This window comes from Scatophagus argus, chromosome 6, assembly GCF_020382885.2.
Source record: "Scatophagus argus isolate fScaArg1 chromosome 6, fScaArg1.pri, whole genome shotgun sequence".
Lineage (NCBI taxonomy): Eukaryota > Metazoa > Chordata > Actinopteri > Scatophagidae > Scatophagus > Scatophagus argus.
The window spans coordinates 6871638-6888505 of NC_058498.1; the positions used below are offsets into that span (position 1 = coordinate 6871638).

General features: G+C 43.5%; 1 protein-coding gene and 1 non-coding gene across 5 annotated transcripts in view; one reads left to right on the top strand and one right to left on the bottom strand.

Annotated features, from left to right (window-relative positions):
• Nucleotides 1-16868, top strand: part of hmcn1 (hemicentin 1) — a 79813-nt gene that overhangs the window by 30640 nt on the left and 32305 nt on the right. For all 4 annotated transcript variants that reach the window (XR_006843554.1, XM_046391153.1, XM_046391154.1 and 1 more), the window contains 21 exons: nt 1976-2117; nt 2300-2427; nt 2601-2714; nt 2879-3037; nt 3179-3370; nt 3463-3558; nt 5703-5830; nt 5936-6080; nt 7223-7335; nt 8480-8639; nt 9469-9634; nt 10232-10359; nt 11102-11353; nt 11689-11784; nt 11901-12095; nt 12231-12361; nt 13140-13287; nt 13446-13572; nt 13653-13807; nt 14426-14704; nt 15236-15517. Coding sequence is in view for 3 of the 4 variants with exons in the window: in XM_046391153.1 (XP_046247109.1) it covers nt 1976-2117; nt 2300-2427; nt 2601-2714; nt 2879-3037; nt 3179-3370; nt 3463-3558; nt 5703-5830; nt 5936-6080; nt 7223-7335; nt 8480-8639; nt 9469-9634; nt 10232-10359; nt 11102-11353; nt 11689-11784; nt 11901-12095; nt 12231-12361; nt 13140-13287; nt 13446-13572; nt 13653-13807; nt 14426-14704; nt 15236-15517 (3336 nt within the window). In the remaining variant the exon portion in view is untranslated. The remainder of the gene's footprint in view (nt 1-1975; nt 2118-2299; nt 2428-2600; nt 2715-2878; nt 3038-3178; nt 3371-3462; nt 3559-5702; nt 5831-5935; nt 6081-7222; nt 7336-8479; nt 8640-9468; nt 9635-10231; nt 10360-11101; nt 11354-11688; nt 11785-11900; nt 12096-12230; nt 12362-13139; nt 13288-13445; nt 13573-13652; nt 13808-14425; nt 14705-15235; nt 15518-16868) is intronic.
• trnas-aga lies at nt 16340-16421 on the bottom strand. The gene has a single exon. It is a non-coding gene; the product is annotated as a tRNA-Ser (tRNA).

Genomic DNA, 16868 nt, shown 5'->3' on the forward strand with positions numbered 1-16868 from the left:
ACAAGAGTATTTACTTTGTTACACAACCACAAGTCTCAGAAGAAGTTAATTCAAAGACCATATGCTGCTGAAACTCCTCGAAATAGTTCGACCTCTTCTTAAGATGACATTTTTTCTTGACCTAATTTTGAATAGTTAAAAAGTATAGGCGTAATTTTAACTTGGAGAAAACAGTTGTCTCTGCAAGGTGGACCTCAGTGACACAGATTGAAAAGTTGGTTGAACACCGGTGCTGCCGACAGATTTGGAGGGGAACTCTGTCATTTGGCTCATCTTCGCTGAGTGAGAAGTTGTACAGTTGACAGTAAAACATTTTTGCTAGTTTAAATAGATATTTTTCTCTTTTCCATCTGATGCTGTTGTATGTTTTTTGCACATCGTCCTGTCACAGCTTTCTTTCATTTTGCTCTTTTCTTTAGCAAATTTCTTATAGCCTCTTCTTCTTTTTCCTCATCTCTTTCTCTCTCTGAAACAGCTGTCAGCAAGCCCTGGGGGTTACCTAATTACCCCCTGGTCAGTCCCCTCCTAGTTATTAGTCTCACTTTGAAGTGAGCAAAGTTTGCTGGCGGGGGGGTGGCGGTGGCGGTGGCGGCGCAGGAGTCGGATACATTGTGAGTGGGAGTGACTGCACATGAGCGAGGGAGGAAGAAACAGGGAGCAGGTGATGAAGGGAGCGCTAAAGACAGGCTTCTTCCTGACACATTGAGGCTGCTGCTGAGTCAGGGCTGAAGAATGCATCTCCTTTGTAAGGGACCTCCTTTTTCCCGAACTCAGAGGTGTCCCTGCACCCCTCGGGGCACGGTGACCTCACGAGTTGGAAGATGCAAGCGAAGAGACCGCCTGCCTTCGCTGTAAACACAAAAAGGGGCCCTACAGTTGCTCGGACGGCCTTGCTTTTGACCATATCTGGGTCATACAGTCAGCACTGAGAGATTAAGATCAGTATAGTAGCAAGTTGAGGTATTTCAATTTGTTTCGAGTCAAGGTTGTCATATATCAAAAGTTCTGCTGCCTCTAAATTTATTGTCAGCATCTGGTAAATGTGCTATATTTCTCTCAGAACGTGGCATCACTGATGATTGAAGATGAAGCATCAGTACTAACGTCTGTACATTCCTTCACACCTACTGTGTTCATGTGTGTCTGTTCAGCCTTTTGAACTTGTGACTGCTGGCTTGCTCTCAGTCAACCCAAAGGCACTGTCATATCTTGGTTCATAGATGGCATGCAAAGAATGACAAGTTCACCCTAATGGCTTCCTCTTGGTCAAAATAAATAAATACCTCAAATTAAATCAATCTCTGCCATCTTAGATGGACATGGATTTGAATTTAGTTGTTTTGGGAGTGTTATGTCTCTCCATAGTGACTACTAATTCTCACATTATGTTTTTATACTCGTTTTTATCCATGTCGAAGACTCTGGAGATGATTCGTGCAGTGGGAATAGAATAGAGAAAACACGCCCTTGATGGGTTGAATTACACAACATGAATCAGTTGGAAAATCTTTTCAAATTCCACAGCTTCTCTGGGTCTGGATTCAATATTCCTCCCTGCTTTACCACTAAAGAGGAAATGATGGTGAAAGATATGCTGTGAAACATTATTGGTTGTAGTAACAGCCATCACTCTTGCTGCTACGGTGACAGTAAAAGTTAATGCTCTGTTACGTCTCGCAGCTGAGTCTGAATTCTTCAGGGTTGTGGAAGAAGTTTGAAGAAGTTTTTTCTCTCATATCCTAAATGATGAAAATAATATTTCACTCAAAATTTTCACATTGAGAAAAGAAGACCCACATCAACATTAAAAATATTTTCGCTTTTTGACTTCTTAACTCTAAACTAAGATAGATTATTAACTAACCAAGTGAATTCAGTACAATCATGGTGACATTTTTACTTGAACTGAGTGACTGAATTAGATGTAATAATGATTAAGTGATTGATATGGTGAATTTGTATTCTTTTCCTCTAGAGGTGCCCAGAGTTTCAGTAGAACCTCTGAATCAAACCTTTGCAACAGGAGATGAGGTGAGGATCAGATGCTCGGCCAGCGGATACCCTCCACCTCGTCTGGTCTGGACCCACAACGACATGTTCATCGTGGCGTCCAGCAGGTGAGTTCATCTCCTCTGACATGGAAAGATCTGATCTTTATTAATGTTTAATTCTACTGATTTATGGTAGAAATCAGTCAGTATCAGTAGTTTTACTTTACTGCCAGTAACACTCCTATTTGCACTTTTCAATAACGCTGAAATTCCATGAAAATATTGAATTGCGTATCCTGCGTGATCAGACACAGGATGACTCCTGATGGGACGCTGGTTATAAGAAACATGGAGAAAAAGGATGGAGGAGTGTATGGCTGCCTGGCCAGCAACCAGGCTGGGACGGACGCAATGACCTCCATCCTCACTTACATTGGTGAGTGTGACAAAACACCTCCATCAGTCCCTCTGTCTGTTAGCTGTGCTCACTTATCCTGTAGAGGCAGACTGTGGGTGAGAGGTAGAGCACAAGTCATACAGCAGGTTCTGCATTTGCTCACTCCATCATACTCATATTTTGTCTATTGTTCAACAATTCACTTTCCCTAGAATCTCCTGTGGTAGCAGTGGCTGTGAGCGATATTCTCATTGGCATTGGAGAAACCACAGTGTTGGCCTGTTCTGCATCTGGAATCCCACAGCCTGAGATCTGGTGGTACAAAGGTAACACCTCTGAAGTAAAAGGAAGTATGAAAAATAACCAAAATAACACCCCATTCAAATTACAGGGCCAATTTCTGCATAGGACTGAGAAGTTTTTAGTTTGCTCACACAGCCCGAATAAAAACTAAGCTGCCCTTGTCTTCATTATTTCATCTGATTGCTAGGTGACGTCCAACTTCACTCCTCATCACACTTGAACGTGGACACTTTAGGAGGTACGCTGACAATCAAAGAGACCCAGAATGTCGATGCTGGAGATTACACCTGTGTGGCTGTCAATGCTGCTGGCACCTCATCAGGAAAGATCTCTCTCGATGTAGGAGGTGAGAGTTTAGTCACAATACACAATTTTGTCTGAATCTGAATCATGTAAGTATTTTTTCTTCATTGTCTGTAGAATGCAGTACAGATGGATGGGTATCCGAATTTTTGACCTTTGCCATCTTTAACCTTGATTACTCCAGCCGCACCTAAGTTCACCCGAGAACCATCAGATGTGGCGGCGGACATTGGCTCCAATGTGACCCTGGTGTGCCTCGTCCAAGGTTACCCAGAACCGCAGGTCACCTGGAGGAGAGAGGACGGGCTTCCCCTTTCCAGCAGGCCCCGCACACATGGCTCTGTCACGCAGAGCAGGGGAGGTCTACATATCACCGGTGAGTCTTTTCAGTACCACGTGTTCACACGCATTACACACTTGTAGGCTAAATGTTCCAGGTTTACACCTAAACGTCAACATTTCTCACAGGCCTGTGGGTGGACGATGATGCGTTGTATGTCTGTGAGGCTCTCAATCACTTTGGCAAGATCCAGGCCCAGGCCAGAGTCACTGTGACTGGACTGGGTAAGTGCAACCTTTGAAAAGTCTCACCTCTCTGACTGAAAATTTGTTTCCGTCTTCTCCTCTAAGATCAGCAAGTGGCGTCTCTTAATCTTCAACTGAATAGCAGTATTTACAGGGCAGTTATTTGAGGCATGCAGCAGGCATTGTATTTTCTTTATTTGCATGTTATTTATTATTGATTCATTCATAAACTTAGTAGAACTTTAGTAGAAATTGAAGTAATACCGAAGTGTGGTTGAACTGAGAAAGGGCTCAGATAGCCTTGGAGTACACTACATAGACAAAAGTATCCAGACACACCTCTTTACGGGGATGTTTCCTATGGGTTTTGAGCTGGGCCCCTTTTTTTGGACAATGCTATGCTTCCAAGTTTGTGGCAACAGTTTGTTGAAGGCCATTTTTCTATTCCAGCATGACTGTGTCCCAGTGCACAAAGCAAAGCTCCGTAAAGACATGGTTGGATGACTTTGGTGTGGAAGAACTTGACTGACCCACACAGAGTCCTGACCTCAGCCCCATCAAATCCTCCTATTGGGATGAACTGGAACAGAGATTGTGAGCCAGACCTGTTGGTCCAACATCAGTGTCTGACCTCACAAATGCATTACTGCATGAATGGCCAAAGATTCCCACAGAAATACTCCAAAATCTTGTGGAAAGCCTTCCCAGAAGAGTGGAAGCTGTTATACCAACAAAGCCGTCTGTGTGTTTAGAGTGGGATGTCATTAAAGTCCCTGTTGGTGTAATGGTCAGGTGTCCCAATACTTTTGCATATATAGTATACCTGTGCCCTTCAAGGAGCACAAAATGCAGAGACACTCTCACATATACTTAAATTCCTTTTTGCTAAATATGTCAAGTCAAAGACCATACAGACTTACAGACAGAATTTCTCAAAGCAACATGCAGTACCTTTGAGTACCCACCTCTGTCTACATACCTTTGTGGACGTGTGTTTTCTGTGTCTGTTCACACACGTGTGTGAGTTCATTAACACATTTCAGTGGGTGTGTTTGAACACATGTGCCTTGTTAACCGCAGTTTCTGTTTCACCGTTTTCTCTACAGTGGAATCACACTGAGCTCTCATTATGTGGGCCAAAGGTTAGAAACCACAGACCAACCCAGATGACATATATTACTGCCCTACTGCCCCCCCATCTCCCTACTGACACTGTAGAGGCCTCATGAGAAACACACACCCAGTGCAGAAGCACATGTAAAGTAGCTCATGTTTGTCTGTGTGCGGTTAATGCTCTCAGGCCAGTAAGGGTGGCTGTTAAATTCCAGATGACACCCTGTTGTCTGTCAAGGCCCCACAGATGACATCAGCCAAGCCGTTCAGACAAATGTGATGTCGTGTTGTGTAGAGGTATGCATACGTGAGGGAAGAAAGGGGTTTGTTGAGAGTTTTAGCAGCTGTGGTACTCTATGTGTTCTATATATGCTGTCCTGATAATGTGTTCATAGCAACCAAACTTTCAGTATTTGTTATACTGTACACAAACGCTTGCACATGTGCTTCCTTTGAGAAAATACAACCACACCCTTTCGTCCATTGCAGCCATTGTTGACAAACCCAATTTGAATCACTTGAATGGTTTGGACATGCTCTAAATAAGAAGTGTTTTTGATGTAATTTGGTGCTGTATAAATTAATTGGCCTGATGTTTTTAAGGATTAACTCGGATTCCAGGAGTTGGTTGGGTTCTTTTGGTATGGTTAAAGATTAAGATTAAAGATTAAAGTGACATATTTTGTCATTGGAGGGAACTCACTCCAACGAAATTTGTTCTCTGCATTTAACCCACCCAAGTGACGTGCACACACACAGCAAACCCGGGGCAGTGGGCGACCGCGTGCAGCGCCCGGGGAGCAGTGGGGGTTAGGTACCTTGCTCAAGGGTACCTCAGCCATGGACACCAGGATGGGGAATCGAACCAGCGATCCACCGGTTACGGGTCCAACACCCTAACCGCTGATCCACGACTGCCCCAGTCGTGGTTTGGATGTTGATGGATTTGGTTTGGATATCGCCTGCTGATGCAAATCTACTTCATCATTTGCTTGAATGCTTCTCTCAACCTCTCAGCCTCGTTGATTTTGTGACATAAACCCTGTTCGATGTTTTGTTGGTATCTGCAGCGCCCCCTGTCATCGCAATGAGTCCGACTGCGCTCAGCATAATTGAGGACCAGCAGTTGACTTTGCCCTGTGTGCTGTTGGCTGGGAATCCGCTTCCTGAGAGGCAGTGGCTGCACAACTACGGCTTGGTGAGGACACAGAGGAAATTCTCGCTTATCAGACGTCTTCTGTGTCTTTATTGAGTACCTGAGGTAAATTATCATTTGAAACTGATTAACCTGCGCATCCTTTAGGTGATCTCAGACGAGTATGTGACAGTGAGGAGGGACGGCAGTCTGCATATTGAGAGAGTTCGACTGGATGATGCGGGGGACTACACCTGTTTGGCTGAGAGCGTGGTTGGGGCCACCAACCATACCACTACAGTCAATGTCTATGGTAGAGTAAAAAAACATTTATACAAACTACTGAATACACTGTATTCTGCAGAAGTGTGAAAAGGGGCCACTTGAAGTTGAATTTTGTTGTTGACACAGTCCAAGGTTCCTGTTATTGTGCATCCTGGGACACTTACTGGAACTGCACCATGGTTAATGTTGAAAAAGACTACGAATCAGATTATCTCTGAGGTTGCATCAAAACCAGGAGCAGCTGAGGGTAATGACAGAGTTTGGAGCACAGTGAGAGGCAAAAATTTGTTCTCGTTTTATACTAAAGTCGGTCATTGCCAGATCTTACCTACTTAAGTATGAATCACCCGATGCACATGAAAGCACCGGCTCCCTCAGGTCTTGAAATTACGTCATTTACGATATGTTGGTCATGGTATAATCAATTTGTTATAATCTTTGAGAAATATTTTCTGCATTGCTCATGCCCCACCCCCCTCTCCCTCTCTCTCTCTCTCTCTCCTGCTCTCTCTCTCTAAACTCAGCCTATCAAGGCAGATGGCCGCCCATCTTGAGCTGCTCCAAGGTTTCTGCCTTCTAAAAGGCAGTTTTTTCTCGCCACTGTCACCAAGTGCTTGCCCAAGGGGGAATGTTGGGTTCTCTATATTACAATTTAATTAAAGAGTTTGGTCTAGACCTGCTCTAACTGGAAATGTCATGAGATAAGTTTTGTTGTGAATTGGCACGATATAAATAAACTGAATTGAATTGAATTGAATTGAATTGAATTGCATAAAATAATGTGAAGTCTAAGCAAAGGGTGCAGTTTGGCGGCCAATGTGCAATACCAGCTTGCACTGTGAGTGATTGTCTTGTTTAGTTAAATTCAATTCAATTCAGCTTCATTTTTCATTTCCAAGAAGATGCTCCGAGCCTCACAGGACTGATGTTTTCTGCAGATTCCCAGCATTGTGAGCGATAGTGAATAAGGGAGGGAAAAGACAGGAGAGGGAAGAAAAAATTAAATGAAATATCCATACTGAATCCTGTACGACAACAAAATGAACAGTATATGCAAAATAAAAAACAAAAAGCATTTGTGCAACCACCAGATTTTGTCAGTACTTGAATGTATGCATGCGCAAAAAACATATTGGAGTAAATGTGTCTTCGTTTCTTTTATCTCTCCAGTGATTCCTACCATTCAGCACGGCCCTCAGGTATTCAACACAATTGAGGGCACGGCGATCACTCTGCCCTGCCGTGCCAGTGGAGTGCCCACCCCTGAGATTACCTGGTCCAAGGTATGTATTGGCTTTAATACTCTGACTGTAAAGCAAGCCAAAGCATTACCTTCAGTAATGTGCTGCTTTCTTCCCACTGACGACCTATGATTTCTCAGCATTAATTGCAAAATTATGAAAGGGATACAGAGGGAAACAATCAAGATGACATTTTGGCCGTATCTCATCTGAGTAGCCGACATGCAACATGCAGTATTTGAAAAGCTCTATCGCCAAAGTAAGCAATGTCATGCCATCCCAAAGTCATAATTTCTTACTGGTGACTTCACATGTTCAAGACGCATTTTATGATGTTGTGACTCATAAACTCCCACTCATGCTTGGATACACTTGTTGACTCTCCGCTTGTAACCGAATGCTGCTATGCACCTCATTTAGAAAAGTATACTATTTATTTATGTAATGCTGAGCAGCTTTGGGCAGCAATAAGCTCAACTTGAGGGTGCTTTTCTTAAATGGAAGAGAGCAGGTCTTCGTGTTGTCTTGTGTCAAAGGTCAGCTTTTTGTACAGTACTTGTTCATTGGCCCCTGGCACTTGATAGGAAAATGCTTTTATGCCTGTCTGAGGGTACCTGTGTCTGCCTCATGTGCAGCTCCATGAAATCAGCAGTGACCGTTGGCCTGCACAGTGTGTTCAGTCTTTACATGTCCACTTTTGTGTGTTAGTGTGTACTATAAGCCAGTGTGTGTGTGTGCATGGACAGTCCCTCCCTCTTTTCCATCTTTTACACTAGTTTCTCGGAGTTGTTAAAGCGATGCTGTTAAAGTGAACAGGCCTACAGGGACATATGAAACCAGATCCTGCTAAGTTTTTCAGCAGCTGTTAAGATGTGATTCCCTCTGATTCCTTTGCCGTTCTCTATAACATCAGTCAGGTTAAGTTTGTCATGTCCGATCCAAAGGGACGGTCTAGAGATGGCACAGTCCTGATACACTGACGTCACATTTGCTTCGTGTTTTGATTGTGTAATGCAGCCTTTTGATTCAAGCAGCAGGGAAAAAGATCAAATCATACATTTAAGAAAACTTAGTAGGTCAAACCGCACATCCTGCTTTTTTGGATGCCTTGTCAAGTGTTAATGAAGCTGGGTTAATGAAACAAACTGTGGCCCCTGCCCTTTCCCTGCTGTGATTTGTTTTGTAGGGTGGGGAGCTGCTGTACTTGGGTGGTCCGGCCTTCTCCATGGACTCTGACGGCAGCCTTCTCATCGCCTCCCCTTCTGGAAATGAGACTGGAGACTTCATCTGCACAGCTACCAACGCTGCTGGCCACACCTCCAGGAAGGTCCAGCTCACTGTCTACGGTAATCCTCATCACCACATAAATGATGGATAAATTATGGTCAAACAAAAAGGAGCTATATGTGGCAGTTAACATCAACAGATTATTACTAAATTAACTTGAGACATACGGAGAACCACTATGATCGTTTCCCAGAAGCTGAACAGGATCTGCCACGTGGAAAACTACATTACGAGACTTTTGCAAATGACTTCACTTCACAGTGACTTCTCTTCACTGACTTCACAGTACAAAGATAGATAAATACACAACAAAAGAGGATCTAATATCAACAATTTCCCGCTGATTGTGGCTGGAATTGATTCTTAATCTTAAAGCCAAACTTCTAAGCTTTGGTGACAGTATGCGTCACTCACAGTTCTTCCAACTTTTGATAGCAATGGGCCTTGTCTAGCAAGTCGTTTTCTCCATTTTCCTCGCAGTTATGCTTGTGCTACTGTCCTGTTGCGGGCTCCACCACCTCGTGGAGGTGGTTTTCGGAAAGTCAGCAGATCATCTGTTTTTCACTTTTTTAATTTAACTCAAAGAACTGGTATAACAGAAAACCTGACATCTGTGACTGTAGCCCATTCATCAAATACTTTCATCAGTCAAATTTTTTCTTGTGCTTTATAATCCTGACCTGATGTGGGCAACACATGATAAGATTTGGCTCTTTCTGAATATATTTTGGCATATAAATACACAGTGAACAACAGCAGGGAGGAAGGAGCAGTAAAATCTCTTGTTGTCTTTTCTTTTTCAAAATCAACTCCTTGTTTGCATCTTCATCCTTTGTTTATACGTTGTCTGAAATTGCCATGTGTGCTTTGAATTTCCCATGTTTCCAGTCCGTCCTCGATCCAATGTTGCTGGTGCAGGAGGGTCGGGAGGGCCCATGAGAATGTCGGTGGTTGAGGGTGAGGACGCCGTTTTGCCGTGCGAGGTCCACAGCGTCCCTCCTCCCACCATCAGCTGGGCCAAGGAGAGGCAGCTCATCTCTCCTTTCTCTCCCAGGTAAAACACTTTACTCTCTCACAGAGTCACGCACATTACTGATGTTACTCATTTGTAATCTAACAGTCCCTCGCTGCCACTGCCAGGGTGCAGTATTTTTCTCTAAAGTAATCCCTATACTTTCAGTCAGAGGCAAAAACACCTTGCTGCCTTAAAGATGAATATGAACACAAATAATATTCTTCTCTAAATAGGCAAGTGGTAAAATCATATTATCCTGGGTACAAAGTAAGAGCTAGATTTGTAGTTCTATAAGCCTAAGAGAACCTCTGTCTGCATCTATGTGCTCAGTCTCTGGACTGTTCATAGCCTCAGGGTACAGTTTGTGGTTTTATAGGATGACTGAGTAATCATACTCTTCTTTGTGATCTGTTCTACCTACTGTGCAGCAGCTGTAATTGTGGTCAGTGGTGGATTAGTAAGAATTATGAGAGTATCTGTTTACAGAAATGACAGAATAAATCACTTGAGTGGAAAATAAATCCAGAATGTGCGTGTTTGTTTTATATTTGGACGCTTTTGCAGGAATGATTACTCAAATGTTAACTTTGCAGTTTAGTTTATTGCTCTTTCTGTGTGTGTATGTGCTCCTCCCAGACACACTCCACTTCCCTCAGGCTCTATGAAGATCCTGGAGACCAGAGTATCAGACAGTGGACTGTATGTGTGTGTTGCCTACAATATCGCTGGTAACTTAACACAATCCATTGAGCTGAGTGTTTTGGGTAAGTTAAAAAATCACAAACACTGACAAAGATTTGATGATGAGTGGGTCTGTTCAGCAGAATAACGTTTTCTATAATAAATGCCAGAATTCCTGTTTGTCTGAGTCTATGTTCATTAAATTATACTAATATAGGCTAGACTATATTGACAAAACTATTGGGACACCTAACCATTACACCAGGGACCAGGGACTTTAATGACATGGTGTTGTAAACACACAGACAGCTTTGCAGCAGTAACGGCTTCCACTTATGTGGGAAGGCTTTCCACAAGATGTTGGAGTGTTTCTGTGGGATTTTTTGCCCATTCATGCAGTAGAGCATTTGTGAGGTCAGACACTGATGTTGGACCAACAGGCCTGGCTCACAATCTCTGTTCCAGTTTATCCCAAAGGTGTTGGATGGGGTTGAGGTCAGGACTCTGTGTGGGTCAGTCAGGTTTTTCTACACCAAACTCATCCAACCATGTCTTTATGGAGCTTTGCTTTGTGCACTGGGGCACAGTCATGCTGGAATAGAAAAGGGCCTTCAACAAACTGTTGCCACAAAGTTGTCCAGCTTAGCATTGTCCAAAATGTCTTGGATGCTGAAGCATTAAGATTTCCCTTCACTGGGAGTAAGGTGCCGAGCCCAGTCCATCCCTTGCAACACGGCCCCATCCGGCCCCATAACATGCAAGGTCAGCATCAGACGAGGTACTAAAGCTTACTAAATCTGGTCCTCTTATCATCTTGTCCTGCAGTGCCCCCTATCATCCAGGCTGGCCCCAGGGTAATGAAGGTACAGGTGGGTCACCTTGTGGAGCTGCCCTGTGTGGTGAGAGGGGTGCCGGAGCCCACTCTTACCTGGACAAAGGATGGTAAGAGGTACCCAGTATCACCTGGTGGCAGCCTGACGTTGAGAAATGTGAGGTTGGATGACGAAGGAACCTACACCTGCACAGCCACGAACACTGCAGGCAAAGACGAGGCTCGGGTTCAGCTGCTGGTGCAAGGTCGGTTTCAGTTGGTGTCTGGACCTCCCAGACTTGTGTTTCATTACACCCATATGTAATTAAATGTTGAATTTAATTGAATTAAATCAAATCACAAAATATTGATGCTTCTGTCTGACTTGTCTGTCCATTACTGTATGGGTCAGGCAAGAGAAAACACTGAACGCATGCTTACAGTAAGGCATTTTGTTCTGTATGTTCAGTTTAGTTTGTAATTCTTTATTTAAATGGATCTGATAAGTGATCCAGTACAATGCAAATTTTTAACGATGCATGTTAAACCTGTTAGAGATGCCTGGTAGTGTGTTATTGAACATGTGTTTGTGTGTTTTCAGTGCCCCCTGTGGTTGAGGTATTAGAGCCCCCCTTCAACAGTCCCCTGCAGGAGAGAGTTGCAAACCAGCGTATTGCGTTCCCCTGCCCCGCCAAAGGTTAGTTAAATGATTCTAAACTTTCTGCCAAACAATGCATCATACTCTCGCAATTAATGATCGCTTTGTCCAATGCAACTTTATTCTTTCCCCGTCGTTTTCTTTCTTTCTTTCAGGTCTTCCTAAACCAGTGATTCGGTGGCTGCGTAATGGCCAGGAACTGACGGGTAATGAGCCTGGTGTGTCCATCCTGGAGGACGGTACGCTGCTGATTCTGGCCGCTGTGTCACCGCTGGACAATGGAGAGTATGTCTGTGCTGCTGCCAATGACGCCGGATCCACAGAGAGGAAGTACCAGCTCAAAGTTAATGGTGATTGACTCGTTCTCTGTGGTTCTGACCAGTGACTTTGGAGTAGTTTTACTAGCTTATTGTTTGCTGACAAATCAACACACAACTTTACATTTAGCAGTTGAAGCTTAGTAATCATCCTCGATACTTCCACAGTGCCCCCAGATTTCCGTGACACTGAAATGCCGGGAAACGTGTCACTGGTCGTGAACCAGTCTACCAGCTTGGTGTGTGATGTCACAGGAAGTCCAACCCCTGTCATCACCTGGTACAAGGATGGGACTACTGTAGGTGAAATCAAATAAACTATTCTCATAAGATCTATACAAAAAGTATAAATGGATTTGCTGTTTATGGCTCTAAATATAAATACACACATCAAAGACGCACTAAGAGAGATTAAGTGACATGCTGCCTTATAATTAGCATAAATTGCATTTAAACTGTGGTCTAGTAAGTCCTCTACGTGGACTGTATCACAAAACTTTAAATCCTTAAAATGAACGAGGTATCATAATGACCTGTCCTTTCATTTATTAATGAAAGTGCTCGTGAAAACCAAACAAGCTCCAATAACAGGGTACGCTGTCCAAGAAAACAGACGTGGATAATGTGAGTACCAAAGTCCAGCTGGGCCAGCCATGGTGGCAGCATGGTCAGAGCCGTAATGACAGAATAATTATGGTAAACTAGTGCAACAACAGAGTTAGCAGACACTTGGGAAAATCAGAGCAATCACTTCAGTCTGCAGAAGCAATGCTCTGCTTCCCGACTTTACTGGCTCTAAGCAACACATTAACATGTTTTTTTAAACATTTATCATTTTAATGTTTTGTCCAGTTTTTAAATTTTATTTCTCAGCAGAGCAGATCTTTGGCTCTCAGACAGCAACTGTTTTTCATGTATTTTTTCTGAATTGTAATCTGCAGCTTTTTTAGTTATATATATCTTACACTTTGCCCTGTAATTCCTGTAATTACACTTAGACAGTGTTTCCTAAACACTAACATAGGTTGTTATCTTTAGTGTTTGTGTTTGATTTCATTTATTTATGCTGATTGACAGGTAGTTGCCAGCAACAGCATCCAGATTCTTGACATGGGAAAAACCCTGAAAATACTAAAGGCAGCCAGAACAGATGGAGGCAGCTACAGCTGTAAAGCCATCAACATTGCTGGCAGTACGGTGAAAGACTTCTTTGTGGATATACTTGGTGAGTACGATCAGTTGCCTAAAGAGATGCGTGCAGTCTTGTGAACAAACAAAACTTGAAATGAATTCCACTTTAATGGAAAACCCTTTTGGTATTTCAAGGCAGTCACATAGTTATCGGGCTTTTTCATTATAATACTGTTGTGTTCTGTGCTCCAGTCCCACCGACCATTGAAGGTTCGGCCTCTCCTCGAGATGTTTCAGCCATTGTCAAACAGGAGATCAGTCTGGAGTGCAGGGTACAAGGAGTGCCCTTTCCTACAATCCAGTGGTACAAAGACAGGAAGTAAGTTCCTTCTGACATCAGAGTATTTACTGTCAACATTATGGCGTGAATGAGTTAAATGGGTTAACTTTTGTTTCTAGACTGGTGTTTCTTGGTGATCCCAACCTAGAGGTCACCGACAGGGGTCAGGTTTTGAAGATAAAAAGTGCTCGGCTGGGGGACAAGGCCCGCTACCAGTGTAGTGTCATGAATACAGCTGGCAAACAGTCCAAGGATTTCAACCTCAGTATCTATGGTGAGTGTGGATTTTGAATGATCGTGATACTGTAAATTACACCACATTCTAAATAAATAGACGTTAATATGGGGTTGGTCCCCCCTTTACAGCTCTAACAGCTTCCACTCTTCTGGAAAGGCTTTCCACAAGATTCTGGAGTGTTTCTGTGGGAATTTTTGCCCATTCATGCAGTAGAGCATTTGTGAGGTCACACACTGATGTTGGACCAAAAGGTCTGGCTCACAATCTCTGTTCCAGTTCATCCCAATACGGGGATTTGATGAGGTTGAGATCAGGACTCTGTGTGGGCCAGTCAAGCTCTGCCACACCAGACTCATCCAACTATGTCTTTATGGAGCTTTGCTTTGTGCACTGGGACACAGTCATGCTGGAATAGAAAAGGGCCTTCAACAAACTGTTGCCACAAAGTTGGAAGCATAGCATTGTCCAAATTGTCTTGGTATGCTGAAGCATTAAGATTTGCCTTCACTGCGAGTAAGGGGCCGAGCCCAACCTCTCTGAAACAGCCCTTGTCCAAATACTTCTGTCTATGTAGTGTATGTTCACACATCTAGCATGACCAGATACAGCTGAATTAAAGTTGCCAGTTTTAAAATGTTTGTATCCTTGCTCCAGTGCCCCCATCGATCAAAGGTGGTAACATAACCACACAAGTCACAGCCCTGCTGGACACGGTGGTAATGCTGGAGTGTGAGGCACGTGGAGTGCCACTTCCCACCATCACCTGGTACCGAAATGGAGAGGCCATCCTGTCCAACCGTCAGGCCCAGTATGTCGAGCGAGGACACTACCTGAAGATCCCTCGGGCGCAAGCGTCAGATGCCGGCCAGTACACCTGCAAGGTGACCAGTGTGGGCGGGAGCGCTGAAAAGAGCTATGAACTGGACGTATACTGTAAGAACCTGACGCCTGATGATCTGCACACACGTCCTTTTTCACTGTGCTGCGTGTCAGCTCAAATCACAAGCTTTTAGAAACATCGTTTTAACTATGTGATTAAGAAAATTTAGAGCACATTTTGACACTAAATCAAGCTTTTAAACCGTAGGAAGTGAGCAACTCCCTTAACTTCAGCTCCCACTGTCTCTGCTTTTGTAATCCTTCTCACATGTGCTGAGCTCTGAAGCTTATTATTGCATTAATCAAAGCTTTAAAGCATTTAGTTTCGGTCACAAAGCATGAAGATATTTGTAGCATTCAAGAACAATTTCAAACAGCTGTGTGTATTTGGCAAACAGTTTTGTGTAAAAAAATTTCTTGATCCTCACAAAAATGGATACAGACTGTAGCACTTGAACACATAAAGCGATTTTGCATGTTGCTGGCTGATGAAAGCCTTGGTTGTGAGATGTAAATCAGTCAAGCAAAGACGTTCTCAGAGCTTTAACCCTTCTTTTCTCTGTTCTTTGCATCTTTGCCCCCCAGTGCCTCCTACCATTGCAGGGGGTGATGAAGGGCCAACTGAGAGGAAAGTAGTCCTCAGTAAGCCTCTGATCTTGGAGTGTGAGGCCGGAGGACACCCTCCCCCATCACTCACATGGCTGAAGGACGGAGTTCCCGTGCGTGACGGTGAAAGTGTCCGTGTTCTCGAGCAGGGGAGTAAGATAGAAATCCTCTCGGCCACAGCATCGGACTCCGGGCGTTATGTCTGCGTGGCTACGAGCATCGCTGGGGAGAAGGAGGTTAAATATGACGTCAGAGTTTTAGGTATTGAAACACACGAAAATAACATGCAAAATAACAGCACACGCGCTTACTGAAGATTCACCGTTTTTGTTGTCAGATGTTGCGTCTCTGTTGCATCTTGCCTGTCAGCGTGTATGTTATGGCAATATAATCTAACTATAAAGCCAGAATCTCTGTCTGTCTTTCTGGCTGTCTTCTGAATACCCTCAAAACAGTTCGTCCACTCTACTTCACACTTGGCAGGTGTATTGCTGGGGACCCAAGGATGTGCGGTGCTGAATTTGCTGTAATTTGGACATGCAACACATTCGGCATTAGCAATCCTGCACAGTCAGTGTTGAGTGTGACGTGGTTTGGATTTGCACTTCTTGAGAGAGCTGCGAACAGGAACACCCGTGTCATGGTGAAAAGCAATGCAAACCATTGATTCAGACAGCAGATAAAAGCACATCAGAGGGAAAAGACTTCATAGAGGGTGGGGTGTCTGGGTCCAGGTTACTGTGATGTTTAGAGCAATGTGGCTGTAGCTGTTATCTAAATTAGAAACTATCCTGTAAAGCACCAGGTAAGACTTCTTAAGGTAACTCATGCTTTTATCATCTTCTGTTTTTAACTCTTTCACAAAGCTTAGCAGAGCATGAGGAAAAGTCATCTTTCTTTTAGATAGGAAGCACATAAATGTGTGCAAATTTGCCTTTAATCATTCAGTATTTCTGCAGCCAGACTGTACACAGGAAGCCACTATTTTAATCTCTTTGAGCAAAGCTAATTACTGCAACAGCTACAGCCTGTCATCTTTAGTTTAGCCTGTAACAGTTTGTGACAGCTGGAAAAGCTGTACGCCGTTGTCGGCAGGATTCGAACCTGCGCGGGGAGACCCCAATGGATTTCTAGTCCATCGCCTTAACCACTCGGCCACGACAACTCATGGGAAACTTGAGCTGATAACCGCTCCGTTGTTACGAGGCTGTTGCTATCTCGAGCATGTGTGTACTCCACATGGGAAGCAGACACCCGTCATTTCACTGTGGCCTCACATGTGCGACCGACAGGCTCACAAGAATTCTTCACAAATGCTAGAAATTCACTTGAGCACAAAACCCCATTTAGAAAAAAACAACCTCACATTTTCATCTTTTATGTTTTTATCTCGTGTTGTTGTTAATACTGTAACAGTAGATGTGGAATTGGGTGTGATTATTATTTTGTTATTTAAGTGTACGTCCCTGAAAACCTTTATTTGAGTAATATTAGTGGGAATGATATGATAGGAATGATATTATTTGTATTTCGTTTAATTATTTATGGGTTGATATTTTATATTTTATTTGTATAATGTTTTGATTATTACTGTTTTGTTTTGGGGGTCAGG